This window comes from Gossypium hirsutum, chromosome A01 (assembly GCF_007990345.1).
Source record: "Gossypium hirsutum isolate 1008001.06 chromosome A01, Gossypium_hirsutum_v2.1, whole genome shotgun sequence".
Classification (NCBI taxonomy): Eukaryota; Viridiplantae; Streptophyta; class Magnoliopsida; order Malvales; family Malvaceae; genus Gossypium; species Gossypium hirsutum.
In genome coordinates, this window is record NC_053424.1 from 7,047,577 (window position 1) to 7,062,865 (window position 15,289).

The 15,289-nt window shown below is 35.4% G+C and overlaps 2 protein-coding genes across 3 annotated transcripts; one reads left to right on the top strand and one right to left on the bottom strand.

Moving 5' to 3' along the window:
- The first annotated feature begins 493 nt into the window (after positions 1-493).
- On the top strand, positions 494-3,472 carry LOC107917737 (transcription factor TCP4). Its single transcript, XM_016847026.2, has 2 exons — positions 494-3,075; positions 3,161-3,472. The coding sequence occupies exon 1, from the start codon at positions 1,691-1,693 to the stop codon at positions 3,029-3,031; it is 1,341 nt and encodes a 446-aa protein (XP_016702515.1). The 5' UTR covers positions 494-1,690; the 3' UTR covers positions 3,032-3,075; positions 3,161-3,472.
- A 1,574-nt stretch (positions 3,473-5,046) lies between these two features.
- Positions 5,047-10,278, bottom strand: LOC107917738 (protein IQ-DOMAIN 1). Of its 2 annotated transcripts, none has more exons than XM_016847027.2 (6): positions 9,804-10,278; positions 9,623-9,726; positions 9,371-9,541; positions 5,956-6,186; positions 5,612-5,725; positions 5,047-5,515 (listed from the first exon to the last, which is right to left on the bottom strand). In XM_016847027.2, the coding sequence occupies exons 2-6, from the start codon at positions 9,695-9,697 to the stop codon at positions 5,249-5,251; spliced, it is 858 nt and encodes a 285-aa protein (XP_016702516.1). In that variant the 5' UTR covers positions 9,698-9,726; positions 9,804-10,278; the 3' UTR covers positions 5,047-5,248. The 2 variants fall into 2 exon arrangements, with proteins under 2 accessions (XP_016702516.1, XP_016702534.2); XM_016847045.2 differs by having other exon boundaries at positions 9,371-9,526; positions 9,804-10,020.
- Positions 10,279-15,289: the final 5,011 nt, after the last annotated feature.

Below are 15,289 nucleotides of genomic sequence, written 5' to 3' on the forward strand. Positions count from 1 at the left end.
AACAAGAAAATGTAAACAAATAAAAAAAATAAAAGAGATGCTATGTTGAGTAATCCAACAATCCCAAAAAAGGGTGTTTGGAAGAAGGGAAATTTGTGGGGAAGATGATGTTGTTTCTTTTAAGTGAAGCAATAAAGAAAAATAAATAAATAAAGCATAAAAATAAATATTTTTTTAAAAAAAGCTGTGAATTGGGGTCACTGTCAAAAGTTGTGATGGTGGCATATAAAGAAAGGATCTATTCATTCATCTGATCTAATCAAAACAAAGCATCCAGACAAATCCCTTCAACTATAACCAACACTTCTTAACTTCTAGCTATGGAACTAAGTTAAAAAAAAAAAAAGAAAAAAGACTAAAAAGGTTGTTACTTTCTTACCACTTACTAGGTTATCAATTTTTAAGACAGGTTGAAAATTTAAAGTCATGTAAATCAAATCTATCCATACTTAGTAAAAAATAAGAAAAAGGGTTATATAATTTATACTGGAAATGAGAAAAGTTGAAAAAAAAAAAGGGTGGATTTTAGGTTGGTTGAAATGGGGAGAGAGGTGGGAAAAAATGGTGTTTTAGATTTGTGTAGTTTTAGGGTAAAAGTACAAAATAAAACAGCAGCAAATGCAGTGATGAGATGAACAGAGATCTTTAATCTTTTGTCTGACCCCAAAAACACTGCCACCCTTAGCAGTGGCATCATCATCAACATCAAGGGTGTTTCTATAGGCCAAAGTAAAAGTGTGTTTACTCTTCCCTATACTATAGCTATTAAGCTATAAGCCCTATATATATTTTGCTCTTCTAAACAAACCAAGTTTTTTTTCTCTCTTTTCGTTTAGTTGTAGCTTGTCATGAAAGAGTTTCTAGTTAGTATAGTTTCCCAAGAAAATCCTTGTTGAGAAGAGAACATTTTGTTTTTGTTGTTGTTGGTGGTGGGTGGCTAAGTGTTTGAAAACCCGTTTCGTTGCTGAATAGAATAGTACATAAATAACAGAGAGCTCCTATATTGCCAAAAGCTGAGTTTTTTAGAGAGAAAATAGAAAGAGAAACAAGGAGAAAAAAACGATGGGTTAGGCTGGGGGAATAATAGGGGCTGGGGTTTTTTTGTTTTTTTTTTTAGTTGGCAGGCTTGGTTAGGGAAGAGTGGTGGTGGTGGTGGGTGGGGGGCCGGCCGTTTGGTGTGTGTGGTATGATGGAATTAGAATCATTGAATGGCAGAGGCTTTTGAGATAGGTCACAGTATCAGGTTTCAGTGTGGTGGCAGTAGCTCATACAGGTAGAGGATATTAGCAAGCAAAGAACAACAACTACAACCCAGTAACATAAAAAAGGTATCCTCCATTAAAAGCTGGAACAGCAAAAGCACCAGGGCCTGACTCTGGATCCTCAAAGGCATCATCATCAGCAGCAGCAGCAGCAGCAGCAGCAGCAACAGCAACATCAGAATCCATCTCATATAGGAGGAGGAGGAGAAGAAGAAGAAATTGCGAGGAACCAACAGCAAATCTTGTTTCTCCATCATCAACAACAGCAAGGGCAACAGTTGTATGCAAGCCTGGAAACTCAAGTACTACGAGAGCAGCAAGGGCAACAACAACAGCAAGAGTACCCACAACCACCCAAGAAACGCTCTTATCTGCCGTCGGCTTCTACTTCAACTTTTGGTTCCAAATCAACCCAACATGCAAGAAAAATGGGAGATAGCCGCCACCAAGCTGCAACATCGTCAAGATTGGGGATAAGGCACTCTGGAGGGGAGATCGTTGAGGTCCAAGGAGGTCACATTGTTCGGTCAACTGGAAGGAAAGACCGTCACAGCAAAGTTTGTACTGCCAAAGGTCCTCGAGACCGACGTGTTCGTCTCTCAGCTCACACCGCCATCCAGTTCTACGACGTCCAGGACCGACTTGGCTACGACCGTCCTAGCAAAGCTGTGGATTGGCTTATCAAAAAAGCCAAACCTGCCATTGACGAGCTCGCTGAACTACCTCCTTGGAACCCTGAAACTTTGAATACAACCACTTCGATCGCTAAAACTAGTAACCAAGAAGACCAAAACGCGACAACCGCAACCGACAATGATAAGCCGTATCAGTTCCACATCAACCATAGTGGAAATCTGGTGGAAAACCTTGCTGCTGGGTCGGGTACTCGGAGAAGAACGGCTACAATAATGGGGAATGAAGTTCAAAGTCTTCAGCAACAAGAAATGGGAGATAACCCCAATAATAATTCGGGTTTTCTTCCACCTTCTTTAGTTTCTGATGAGATAGCGGATACAATTAAGTCTTTTTTCCCATTGGGAGCTTCAAGTGAGACGCCGTCTTCTTCCATACAGTTCCAGAATTATCCGCCGGATTTGTTGTCGAGGACCAGCAGTCACAGTCAAGATCTTCGGCTTTCACTACAATCGTTTCCGGAGCCGATTCTTTTGCACCACCACCACCACCACGCCCAAGCTGCTACAGCTCAGGCACACCACAGTGAACCTGTTTTATTCTCTGGGGCCAGCTCATTAGCTGGTTTCGATGGGTCATCTGCTGGGTGGGAACATCACCACCAACACCCAGCGGAGATTGGAAGGTTCCAGAGATTGTTTGCCTGGAATAATAGCGGTGCTGCTGCTGATAGTAGCGGTGGCGGTGGTGCTGGCGGCAGTAGCGGTGTAGGAGGAGGATTTATCTTTGGCACTCCTCCACCGCAGTCACTGCCGACGGCTTTTGGCCAAAACAGCCAATTGTTTTCTCAGAGGGGACCCCTTCAGTCCAGTAACACGCCCTTGGTTCGTGCTTGGATAGACCAGCCAATTTCCACAACCGACCAACACCAACACCAACACCATCATCATCAACAACATCACCACCATCAAATCCCAGAAAACATCCATCATCACGCTGCTTTATCTGGCATTGGATTCACCACACCTGGTGTATTCTCTGGGTTTCGCGTTCCAGCACGAATTCAGGGCGAAGAAGATGAGCACGACAGCATTGCCAATAAGCTGTCCTCTGCTTCATCTGATTCTCACCATTGATCGAGTAATTCGGAGAAAAGGCCAAAGTCTTTCCCCTCTATCAGGTATTGCAGACCAAATTCCTGCCATATATTGCTCTTACAAGCTTTTCTTTACTTGTTTTAAGTGATTGCCTGATTGGTCTTTCAGCACTAGTTGATTGTTGACTGTGAACTGGATGAGAAGATAACTATACTATGATAGCTCCAAGAATGAAAGACTAGTTCGAGGGAAGATTTTGGGCAACTTTGAATCAATGGCCTATACCGTGGGAAGAAGAAATCTGGGTGGATTTCAGGTTTTTCAATCCCCGGTTTGTTTAGTTTCTATCAGTTGATTGTGTTGTAGCTTAAATTTATATTTGAGTGAGCTCTTAGAGCTTAACAATGGTTTCTTTTTCTTGTTGGACTTGTCATGTTTTTCATGTTACCAATCAATGTTTGCTACTGTTTCCTAGAGTTACTACTGAGATGGGAACCTAGTTTGTTCTAATGCTGATTTAAATTTTCCCTCAATTAGGACTGACTTAGTTTAGCATAGTCTCTCATTCTTTTGAATATTTTCATGAAATAAGGTAACCCCGGATCAGCTAATATCCAAAAAGTCGTTCTATCTGATACAGAACTAGAGAAGCAATCTAGACTCTTTTCCTCTCTTTAGAAATTGTCAATTTCTCATGTAGATGAAAGTGAACTCTTCCTTTTGATGCCTTATCGCTTTTGTATGAAACAGATTGATGCTTCGAGTTTTGGGGGCATTGAAAGAGAAATCATTTTCTGTAAACAGTAGGATCTTTGGATGCAATAGGGTCGTAGATGATTCCACTGTCAGCATCTCCCCGGTTGAAAACAATGTTTAACTTCCCCTTATAACTCTTTTTCTTTAGTGTCATTTCACTAAATAGTGGTTTGTTTTAGGATGCCTTGGTTAGAATAATTGAAAGCTCTTGATAGCAATAGAGAATGCCAAACAAGGATAGAAATCAAAACCCCGATTCTGGAACAAAAGAATAATCAACTAATCACCATCCTAGACTATCTCCAATTGCTAAAATTAGCAGAATTCGCATAAGCCCTATTGGACTTTGTATAAATTCAGCTACAAAATGCTTTAATATGAAAGATGGGGTCGGTCCGAATAATGCCCTGATGCATACATCAGGACTGAGACCAGGTTGTAGAGGACACCTAATCAATGAGCATGTTAGCAAATAGAGCAAGTGGGGCTATAAATGGAGTCCATCTTAACCAGGAAAGTGGGGGGAATGGGGATGAATATAAAGAAAAGCTCAATTATGGAAGAATAGTAGAATGCTCTGTAAGGATAGAAGATAATAGATGCCACCAAAATTTTGGTGTTTGCCCATCTGTAAATGGTCCCCTACTCCCTGTAAATCTCAGTGCCTAATATATAATTATCTCTTCAGTCTAGCTGGAAATTCTTATTATCTTTTATTAGCATAAAAATATGATGACCAATATACTTTGGCTTCTATTGATATTTGCAGTATGGTTGTTGGTATTTTAGATGAATGATTATTAACACCAACAAAAAAACACAAGTACTGTCATTTTTTTTAGATATGATTTTATAATATATTATAGGATTATTTTATGTAGTGGAATGTTCAAAGTTGGGATTTTTCAGACCATACCAGATATAAATTTTGAGGTGGAGAGGTGGTTGGATTGCTGAGCTTCTTGTTGGCATGTAGTTAGGGGAGGGGGGCTTACCTATGATATGCATAATTGCATAATGCAATGCAAAAATGAATAATATTTAATTGTATGATAATTAATGCATAATGGAGTCATGAATTGGAGCATTATGCGGCTTTCCAAAAAATAATAATAAGATCGAAGTTCAAAGAATTGGCTATACCTATTATGGTTGCTTTTCTTTCAGTTTGGTCGAAGTTGTGCATTGAGGACTTATTTGAGAAATGCAAATTTTCAGGGCTTTGTGCTTTTAACCTTAGGATTAATGTAACACACACAGGGCCGTTTGTGGATTAAAGTAGAGATTTTGAACCCGGGTTTAATCCAAATAATTTAGTCACTTCAGTATTTCACTCTTGAATTTCATGGTGCAAAAACCCTGTTTGTTATTGTATACAATGCCGTTGCAAATCCACACAAAGTACCAAGACAAAAAAATCGTATTGAATCACTCCAAAAATAGCTAAGAAAAAAAAGCTTTCATCCGTCATTGACTAAGCTCCATGAAATATCATTGATTTCAGCCATCGGATGGGGCGCCGTTTTTGGCTTTTGGAGCAACTTTCCCATTTGGCAAACAGGGTTTCACCGAGGCCGAAACTTTCATCTCTTTCTCCGATTTGCTTGCCTGCCTGCCATGAGTTTTCTTTGGGTGAATAGGCTGAGAATGAATCCTCACTTCCCATGGCCTTGCAGCTATCCATCTCTCTATCCAGCTCCAACCCCAGTTCTCCTTGCCTGCACCATAGGATGCTTGTCCAAGATATTGGCTCGCATTTGCCCTCCACTGCAAATTCACTACGACCAGTCACGAAAAAAAGAGAAAGGCTGCAGAGCGTAATGTTATTTCTTAAAAGTGATTAATGAACCCGAAGTTTGTAACCTGATGGGAGAAGGCATATGCCATGGCTCGTTCACGTTTAACCGCTGCCTCTTCTCTCTGTTGAATTCTGGAAAGAATTTCCTCCATAGTTTCAGACCCACCACACCATTCTACCTGTAAAATACCAAAGCATGATACTTTGATTCATAGATATCAGCATTTTCGTTTTCTTTCCTTGCTTACCAAACAAAAGGTAAGGGTTACTCTTACATTAATGCCTAATCTGCAGGGCTTAAGTCTTAGCCCTCAATTAATGTAAAAAGATGGATGCCTAACTAATACCACTAGTTTCTTAGGCAATTAAAAGTTAATAAAGCAAAGTAGGCAACAGTGATTATTAATACCTCCAGTTCATGGAGTTTAGCCTCAAGCTTCATCTGGTTTTCCATTTTCTTTTGCTTAAGCCTGCCTTCTGTAACCATACATATTCTCCGAGCTCGGATTTGAGACTGGACATTGCACCATGAATGTAAATAGCTTAGCGTGCTTCTTGTTTGTTTCTTCACTGTATGTCCCTGTATCAATATGTTCTTGAATCTCCCCGCATCTCTCAGCCGGCGGACTGCTTTTCTTGCCTGCAAAATAAATTGTAATACAAAATCTGTATAAGTAAATTATGTTACTCACACCCGAGTACTAGTACCAGCGTCTAATGCACGAATTTAATTATGTGTATCAAGTAAAAATATTAAATTATTTAACTTATATGTCAATAGATCTCTTAAAAATGCTAAAAAATTAACTAAGTCTTTGTATTAAATTCGCATTCAATTAAACTTTACCATTAATAAAAAAATCAAAATGTGACACGTAGTAGTTTTCGGTTTAATCTAATATTTTTTCATAAAAATAAATTAGAAAAATATAAAAATTATTTAAAATGTCAAAAAAATATTAAATTAATATAAACCTATAAAATTAATAAAAACTTATAAATATTATAAAAGATATTTAAAATTTTATAAGAACCTATAAAAATTCTTAATAACTTATTTAAAACTTAATTTAAAAGACAAGAAGTATTTTGAAACTCAAAGAGCTATTTCAAAGTCTTCATACATGTTTTCGGTATCTTTTATATGATATTCGAGTTTTCTTACCTGGCGATACATGAGTTTAGTTGTATGTATTAATTAGAATATATTAAAATTATTTTTGAATTTTTGTATAAATTTACTTTTATGATTAATATTATAAATAAATTTAAATTTTTTATAATTTTTAATATATTTTGTAATTCAATATTTTATTTGATAAAAATATTTTCTTAAATTATTATATGATATATATATACACTTTTCTAAATTAAACATAGATAAAAATGTGTTAGTGGAATCTAATTATTTGTAATATACTAAATATATTATTTGCATAAATGTTAATATAAAATCCATGAATCACAATTAGAATAAAAAAATCATTTAGCATGAATTATATAAAATCTACTTATTATTTATTAGTAAAAAATTATTTAAAAAATTAAATTGTGAAAGAAATTTTAAAATTTAAATCGGTCCCAAAATATATTAAAAATTTTAACACAATCATACACAATTAATAAAGCTATCTTCATTAAAAAGAAAATTGTAAAATACATATTTTTATTCCCTTTAAATTTGTATAATAACAATGTATGCGTGTTTGTATTAATACTTTAAACTTTTAAAACATTTTTAATTCTCTAATCACAATAAAACTTGAAAAAAATTCGTGCATCAAACAAATTGATTGTGTGTATTTATTAAAAATATATTATTTTTATTTTTTTTTACAAATTTTTAGTACATAAAATGATTTTGAAAAGTGAAAAGAAAAACTTTAAAGAGAAGTTTAATTTAAAATTGTAATATTTTATAAATAGGCTTGTCCATGAACTAGTTGAAGCCTTAATATAAAAAAAATTCTCAATTCGGGCTTGGGCTCGACCTCGCCTAACCTATCCAAATAATTCATGTCACTATTATAAAAATAGATAAATCTCAAAATTATACATAAATTTTGGCCTAATGAGTAATTTTATACATTAATTTTGATTTTGTGCAATTTTATACATGAAATTTTGATTTGATCAATTTCTCACAAATTATTATCATAATTATTGATATAACACCATTTTATATTTATATATTACATACACAAATAATTATATTTATCCATTTTAAAAATAAACTAATGTATTTGTTTTTTTTAAAATGTATGATTGAATCAAAATTAAAATTTTATGTATGCATTTGAACCACAATCAAAGCTTTATGTGTATGATTGCACCAGATCAAAGATAATGTATTAAAATGCACATTAAATCAAAATTAATGTATAATTTTAAATTTATTTATTTTAAAAATAATAAATTTTAAAAATATATTAATTTATAGTAATATTTGGATATTTTACAATTAAATTTCAAATAAAAAAATTGTTTAAATTAGGCTCGAGGGCAGAAAAGAATCTTTGCCCATTATTTTGGATGAAAATAGTTTGTCTATTATTAGTTGAAATATTTAAATTTATTAAAATTAACTTTAAAATCTATGCCCTGAAAATTTTCAGCATATTTTAAATTTTGAAATTATTTTAGTGTAAAAAATTACAATCAAGTAAACAAATGACAAAAAAAATGAAGTAAAAGTAAACATTTTTAATCTATTAACAATATCTTAAATTTTTTAATATGTTTTTAAACTGTTAAATATAATTTAACTCTATTTTCATTTTTTAAATTATTTTTAAATAATTTAATTAAATATTAAAATTTTTATTTTATTTTTAATATTTATATTTTTAAATTATAATTTTAAGAAGTTAAAATATTTTTTTAGTTTACTTAATGTGGGTCAGAAAATGTCTTTGATTTTTATAGTGTATTTTTTTAAATAAGTAAAAAAAAACTTTTTTAATTTTAAATTCAAAATTTAATTTTAAATTCAAAATATATTTTTAAAATTAAGATTAAATTTAAAAATATTAAATTTAACTATAAAATTATCTTTAAAAAACTATAAAATTAAATAAAGAAAAACATAAATGCACCACATATATAACTTATGGATCTATATGTGTATCATTTCCAAATTCATTATCTGCGTTAAGCATGTTTTTTTAAAATATATATATATATCTGAACCAAAAGCTATTGACGTTTATTATTGTGCGTTGCCCACAAATGGGGCTATGCTTTAGTGAATTATCATTATTGTTTTTGTGCCAACCTAATATATGAATCATTACCTATGACCTACCCAACACTACTTACAAATGCATGAATATGAGATATGGAGGCAGTTATATTGTAATTCTCTTTTTTTACTTAAAAAACAAGTAAATTAGATTCAAGAGTAAATTAATCCTATTAAATATTTCATTTATTTTTACTATTAAAAATATAGTTTTTATAGATTAAAATGACATACACATGGTAAGCTGCTTGTAACTGTCTAGTTATATATCAACCACACTAATTTTTAACAGTAAAAATGAATGAAACTTAAAAAAAAAAAGGATTAATTTGCTCTTTGATCTAATGCACAGAGACTAATTTGTTTATTTTTAAGGTAAAAGGACAAAATGCAATCTAACTCTTAGAAAAAGGACTTCCATGGTACTTTTACCAAATATGATCTAATTTGCAATTTATACATTTATATGCAAAACCACCCCAAATGCTCAATTAAGAAAAAAATTAGCATTTTTGATCTCTTAAAAGGTAATTCCACTTGGAAATATGTATGAAATTGGAATTTGGCAAAAAATTAAAAATACCCTGTAAGACCGAAATGCCTTCTGAATTTTAGCAGCCGCTCTTTGTTCAACGGCAATTCCAGGACTGCTTTGTGAACTCCCAGCCGCTGCCACTTCAGGACCCTCATGTTCTTCTACCCTTTCATCACCATTTGATTTTTCATTACTCGAGTGTACCTGTATTGATGGGGTCTGTGACCATATTAGTGATATGCAGTGTCTAACACGAGCAATATGTTGGATTAATGCGTCATTCCAAAACACATGTACTACCTTTGCTTGTTTGGATCTGTTTGGTTTATATTTCTTTAAACAAATGAATGATCTAAGCCAGTTTCCTGAACCCATGGATGATCACCAAGATGCTTATAATAAACCTGCAGGCACATAGAAATATCATTCCAGGGTGATTAGAGATAAATCAAAATCGAAGTTGAACAATCATGAAGCTTACCAATATTTACAGAGCTCGAATGAGTGAATCAACTGAAGCAAATAAACCAAGCAGATGTCATTTGAAGCAATTTATTAAGGACTGAAAAGTAGTGTTTGCAACACGAAAAAACAAATAAATAGATAAACAAGAGTAGATTATGGAAGCAAACAGACAAGGAAGCAGGGGGACAAAATTGGAGTTGGCAAAGATTTGTGGGGTGGAGGTATTTGATGAAATATTATGTTTTAGTACAATGCAAGAAAAGCATAAATAGAAAAATAAAAATAAAAATAAAAATAAAAGACAGGAAATGTACATGCATGGTTAGGGTTTCATTCTCTTGTAATGACAACTCAACCATATTGATATCGCTGTTTGATCTTTTGGAGGATCAACAGTCTATATCTAGTAACTTAAATCAAAATTAACAGTAGTTTCTCAAGGTTACATATATATAAATATCATTGAATTTTGTGATTATATTGTTTGAGCTCTTTTCACTTAATCTGAGGAAGAAAGATGGTATATGTACAGGCCAATTTTGGGCCTAGCCCAATACCCTAATCCAAAAAACCTAAAGCCCATTAAACAAAACAAGCCCAACTATTTCAAAATTTTTCAGCCGCAACTCAGCCCCCAGGTGCTGCCGAACCCCTAGGCCAACCATCGGCCACTTTACGCACTACCGCCGTTGCCCATACCCTGCTCCACTATAGCGGCCCCTTACCTCTGCTACCATGATGCCCATACCGGCCATACCCTGCAAACACAAACAACAAGAAGGCAGCCACAACAGAGGAATAGGGATTCTTTTATTTGCTATTTGTAATCGATTATAAAACGGGGGGGTATTTTTAGAAAAGGGGGGATTTTTGGTGGTAAAAGGGAGGTACATAAAAGATCAAACACAGAACTAAGACCAAAAAAAGGTTGTTCTTCTTTAAAAATTTTGTTCTCTTCGTTTTCTTTTTCATAGTTTTTTATTTTTTTTTTCTTTTCTTTTCTTCCATTTCAAATCTATTTAGAAGTAATTAACAAACAAAAAAGGAAAAAGAAGGTTACCTGAATCGACCCACTGAAGCCGTCGTCGTCGTCGGCTCTTCGCCGTCGTCAGACGCAAGTTTAAGTAGAGGCCCGAAGCTTTTCTTTTTTTTTCCCCTCGCTTCCCCCCGTTCCTTGGCCTTGATCTCCGAGTGCACTGCAACGCGCGGCCTAAAGGCGCCCTTGCATGGCTCCGGCCACCGGGCAAGGGGAGGCACGACGGCGGCTGGGCCAGGAACCCGAACGGGAAAGGGGAAGTCTCCCTTTTATTTTTTTTTTTCAATTTTCTTTGAAAGGGAGTGAAACGGCAGAGGGAGTAAAATATTTTGCTTTTATAGAGATGAAAACGGCGCCGTTTAAAGGGGAGACCTGCGCACCTTGCCCTAATGGTTTATTTGCGCTTTTGGTCCCTCTAGCTCTGCGACACGTTCCATGTAGCCTTTTAATTCTTTTAATTTTGGCCGCACACTTTTCCGCCTGCTCCAATTTAGTCCGCGCATAAATGTGACGCTTCAGGACTTGGGCATATTTCCCGATCAGTCCTCCGTACTTTGCGCGCGTCTCATTTCAGCCCCCTAGCCTTTAAATATCTCATATTTCGGCCCCGAATTATTTTATTTGTTTGCGATTCGCCCTCAAATTTTAGCTTAGTCTTCAAACTTAATCCCTTATTTGTTATTTTAGTTATTTTATCATTAAATTAGTTATTTAATATTATTATTACTATTATTACTACAATTATTATTGTTATCCATTTATTTATATTTATAATTAAAATTTCGGTACATACATATTTTCATGCGCCTACTTTATATATGCATTTCATTATTTTTATATTCTATAATTTTATATACTTATATATTTATATACATATTTTCATTTTTTTTATATGTATACACGTACATATTCTCTATTTTATTTTAAATATTTTTTATATATTTCATATTTTCTACATGCATATATATATACTTATCTATTTATATATTTTAATTCATATACTTATACATGTATACATATTTACATATATTTTTACATTTAATAATCTCACAATACGTATACATACGTAGATTTTTTTTCATATTTTCATAATTTTGTGTACATTCATGTATATACGTTCTTTACATCTACTCATTATTTATTTATTTATCTTCCTTTTCGTTATTATTTATATTTAATAATCTTATTTCCGTTGCTATTATTCGTGTTGTTTTTATGCCATCATACTCATTATTGTTTTGCTATGCATATTAACACCAAACATCAAAAAGAAAATTTTTCTAAATGAGGCAATATTTCGCGTTTGGAAAATCGAGAAAACGTGCCCTAACGTGCTGGGTTTCGATTTCTTGTTCGACTAAATAGCCAAATATCCTCTTAAAGCTTCAAAGTATGGCTTCAATAAACTATAAGGTGATCTTGGTTTCGATGGTATAGAGTATCGTGTCCTAACGTGCTGGATGTGATATTCCTTCGGAATAAGAAAGTCTTATATTTCGATTCACCTTATCAGAGTTTCTTTTAAGGATCGTATTTTTAAAATTCTTCAAATTTTCAATTTTCGGCACTAAGACACTGATTAATCAACTAGGTACCAATTTTGGGCGTATCGAGGGTGCTAATCCTTCCTCGTACGTAATCGACTCCCGAACCCATTTTTCTGATTTCCGTAGACCAAAATCGTTGTTTAATAAAATCTAAATCGTTTATTAAAAACAACCATTTTACGAGGTGACCCGATCACACCTCATGAAAAAAAGATTGGTGGCGACTCCCGTTTTTTAGTTTTATTTTCAAAATCCAAATTGACCCCGTTTTCATCCAAAAATGGTGTCAACAGCTTGGCGACTCCACTGGGGAAAGGCCATAAGAGAGTCAAGCCACGTGTTGATTATTTCTTGTCTTTTTGTCGAAAGTTGAAAATTCGATTTAAATTTACGATCCTCTCATTGCATCTCTTTTGTTTTGAGTTATATTTTTTATCGTGTTCAGTGTTTTATTTTATACCTCTGCACATTGCATTGCATGACCGCTGGTCATACCCTTTTAAGTGGGAGTGAGAAACTACGCCTTCGTGAGGTTTTCACCTCCGCATGGGATAGTGAATCGCTTCCGGGATACATCCATACCTATGTCTTCGTGAGATTTTCATCTCCGCATGGCCATAGGGAAATGTATTCCCCTGAACTGAACTCAGTCCATATGAGCCTATAATGGGTGAGGATCGAGGAATCTGCTGGTTCAGGTACCCTTACTTTAGAACCAAACCACACATAGCGAGCCATAAGAACCCACCGAGATAGAGCTATTCTAGGCCCTAGTGCTTACCGAATAGATGCTGTATTTGTTATTGTTTACTTTAAATCCTAGATCTAATTTGCTTTGTTTGTGATTGCATGGCATTTTCATTTCAAAAGAGGTGTCGATTCACGTTCAGTATAGATAGAAAGCTTATCATGGAAAAGAGGTTTCTTGATAAAGTAGAAGACAATGCAGCTGTACGATTATGGGCTGAGACGATGTGGAGAGAGAAAGGCGATAGTCTTGCAGAAGGGTACGTATCAGAGTTATGGGACTTCACCCGTATCAGCGTAATCCAAAATGATCTTCGAGAAATGAAGGAAATATGGGATCAATGGGACGACGGGACCAAGCAGATGTTTTACCGTGACTACGGGGACTTGCCTTACTTACTTGGTGTCAAAGTGGACAAGCATTTATTCCGAGCCCTAGCCCAGTTTTGGAATCCTGCTTACAGTTGTTTCACTTTTGGAAAAGTGGACTTGGTGCCCACCGTGGAAGAATATACGACCTTGCTTCGGTGTCCAAAGATTCAAATTGACAAAGCCTATTCTAGAGCTGCTAGTGTCCCGACATTATTAAAAAAATTGATGAGCATTACAGGGATGAGCGAACAGTGGGTCGCTGCCCGGATCCAACAGAAAGGAGACAGTAAATGCGTTCCTTGGAAAAGCTTGCGAGATTTGGTATTAGCACACCCCGATGTGAAGAAAAGAGTGGATGTCTTCGCTCTAGGTATCTATGGTTTGGTAATTTTCCCTAAAGCTTTAGGGCACGTAGATGAGGCTGTCTCTGATTTGTTCGATCGGCTCAGTAAGGGAGTCACGCCCATCCCGGCAATCTTGGCAGAAACCTTCAGATCTCTAAGCGCATGTCGAAGAGCAGGGGAGGGAAGGTTCATCGGATGCGCACAGCTACTATTGGTGTGGTTCCATAGTCACTTTTGGAAGGTGGAAAATGTCTCTTATCGAGTCTTCTCAGAAGGTTATTCCCCGTTGAAGGAACAGGTTGCTACACCAAGACGAGACGACATCACGGAAGAGAAATGGATGACGATTCTCCAAAATCTTCAGGAGGATGACGTTGAATGGAAAGCTCCTTGGATGGTACCCGACGAGATCCTGTATCGATGTGGTGATTTCGACTGGGTCCCTTTACTCGGAATTTGGGGAGCTATCGGTTATGCCCCTTTACTCGTATTAAGACAATATAGATCGAGACAGTTCATACCAGCAACACAAGGGTTGGCTCAATGTGAGTTTTCTTATAAGGATGAAAACTACAAGAGAAAAACTCGAGAAATATCTAACGCTTGGAAACAGGTTCACCGAATGAAAAGATTTACCATAGGAGCGATGGCAACTTCAGAATATTATGGGTGGTGGAGTAAAAGAGTCAATGACAACATCCCTAAGCCGAGGGAAGATTGCGTTCAGTCTATAGAAGAGCATCTACAAGTAGTTCCGTCAGAATTAGAGATCATCAAACGAGACTTTGAGAAAAGAAATTCTGAGTTGGGAAAGAGGATAGAACAATTAGAAGAAGAAAGAGTACATTTGGGATTAGACATCGATATCCACAAGCTAGAAGCCGAGAAATTAAGGAAGGGAAAGAACAAAGCTGAAGAGGATTTGGATAGTCTAAAAACAGATTACAAGAAGCTGCGATTGTCGATGAGAACTGTCGGTCTGGGCAAAACGTCAGAGCAGTGGCGACAAGAGATCAATGAGGAAAAGAATAGGGCCGATCAGTGGGAAAAGAAATTTCAAGATGCTCGAGCTCGAGAAAACGCTTTGGAAAGGAGTTTGTTAGAGTGCCGAAATGAGAAGGCAGGGTTAAAGGCCAAGGTGACAGAGTTAGAAAAGTCACTTCACTCGTACCGCAGTCGCAACTCCATGATCGAATTAAGAGCAAGCTTAAATAAGATCGAAGAACTGAAGGAAAAGGTAGAGGAGCTTGAGGACGCATTACACAATTCTGAGCTACGAATGGAGCTTTTTGAGAAGAGTAATGATCAATGGCAAGAGCAATTCCATCATTCTCAAAGGCAGATTAGAGACAGAGATTACGTTATGGGCGAAGCTGTGACTCAAGTGCGGGAAGTGGCTGATCATCTGCAAACATTAGCAGTTCAGGCTGATGTATTGAGTTTAAAATATGAGTTA

Excerpts from the sequence above, each read along its gene's own strand:
- LOC107917737 (XM_016847026.2), top strand. The coding sequence starts at position 1,691 with ATGGGAGATAGCCGCCACCAAGCTGCAACATCGTCAAGATTGGGGATA.
- LOC107917738 (XM_016847027.2), bottom strand. The coding sequence starts at position 9,697 with ATGGGTTCAGGAAACTGGCTTAGATCATTCATTTGTTTAAAGAAATAT. Across the intron at positions 6,187-9,370 it reads AGGCATTTCGGTCTTACAGG|GCAAGAAAAGCAGTCCGCCG; the intron begins GTATTTTTAATT and ends TTTATTTTGCAG. Across the intron at positions 5,516-5,611 it reads CATATGCCTTCTCCCATCAG|TGGAGGGCAAATGCGAGCCA; the intron begins GTTACAAACTTC and ends GTGAATTTGCAG.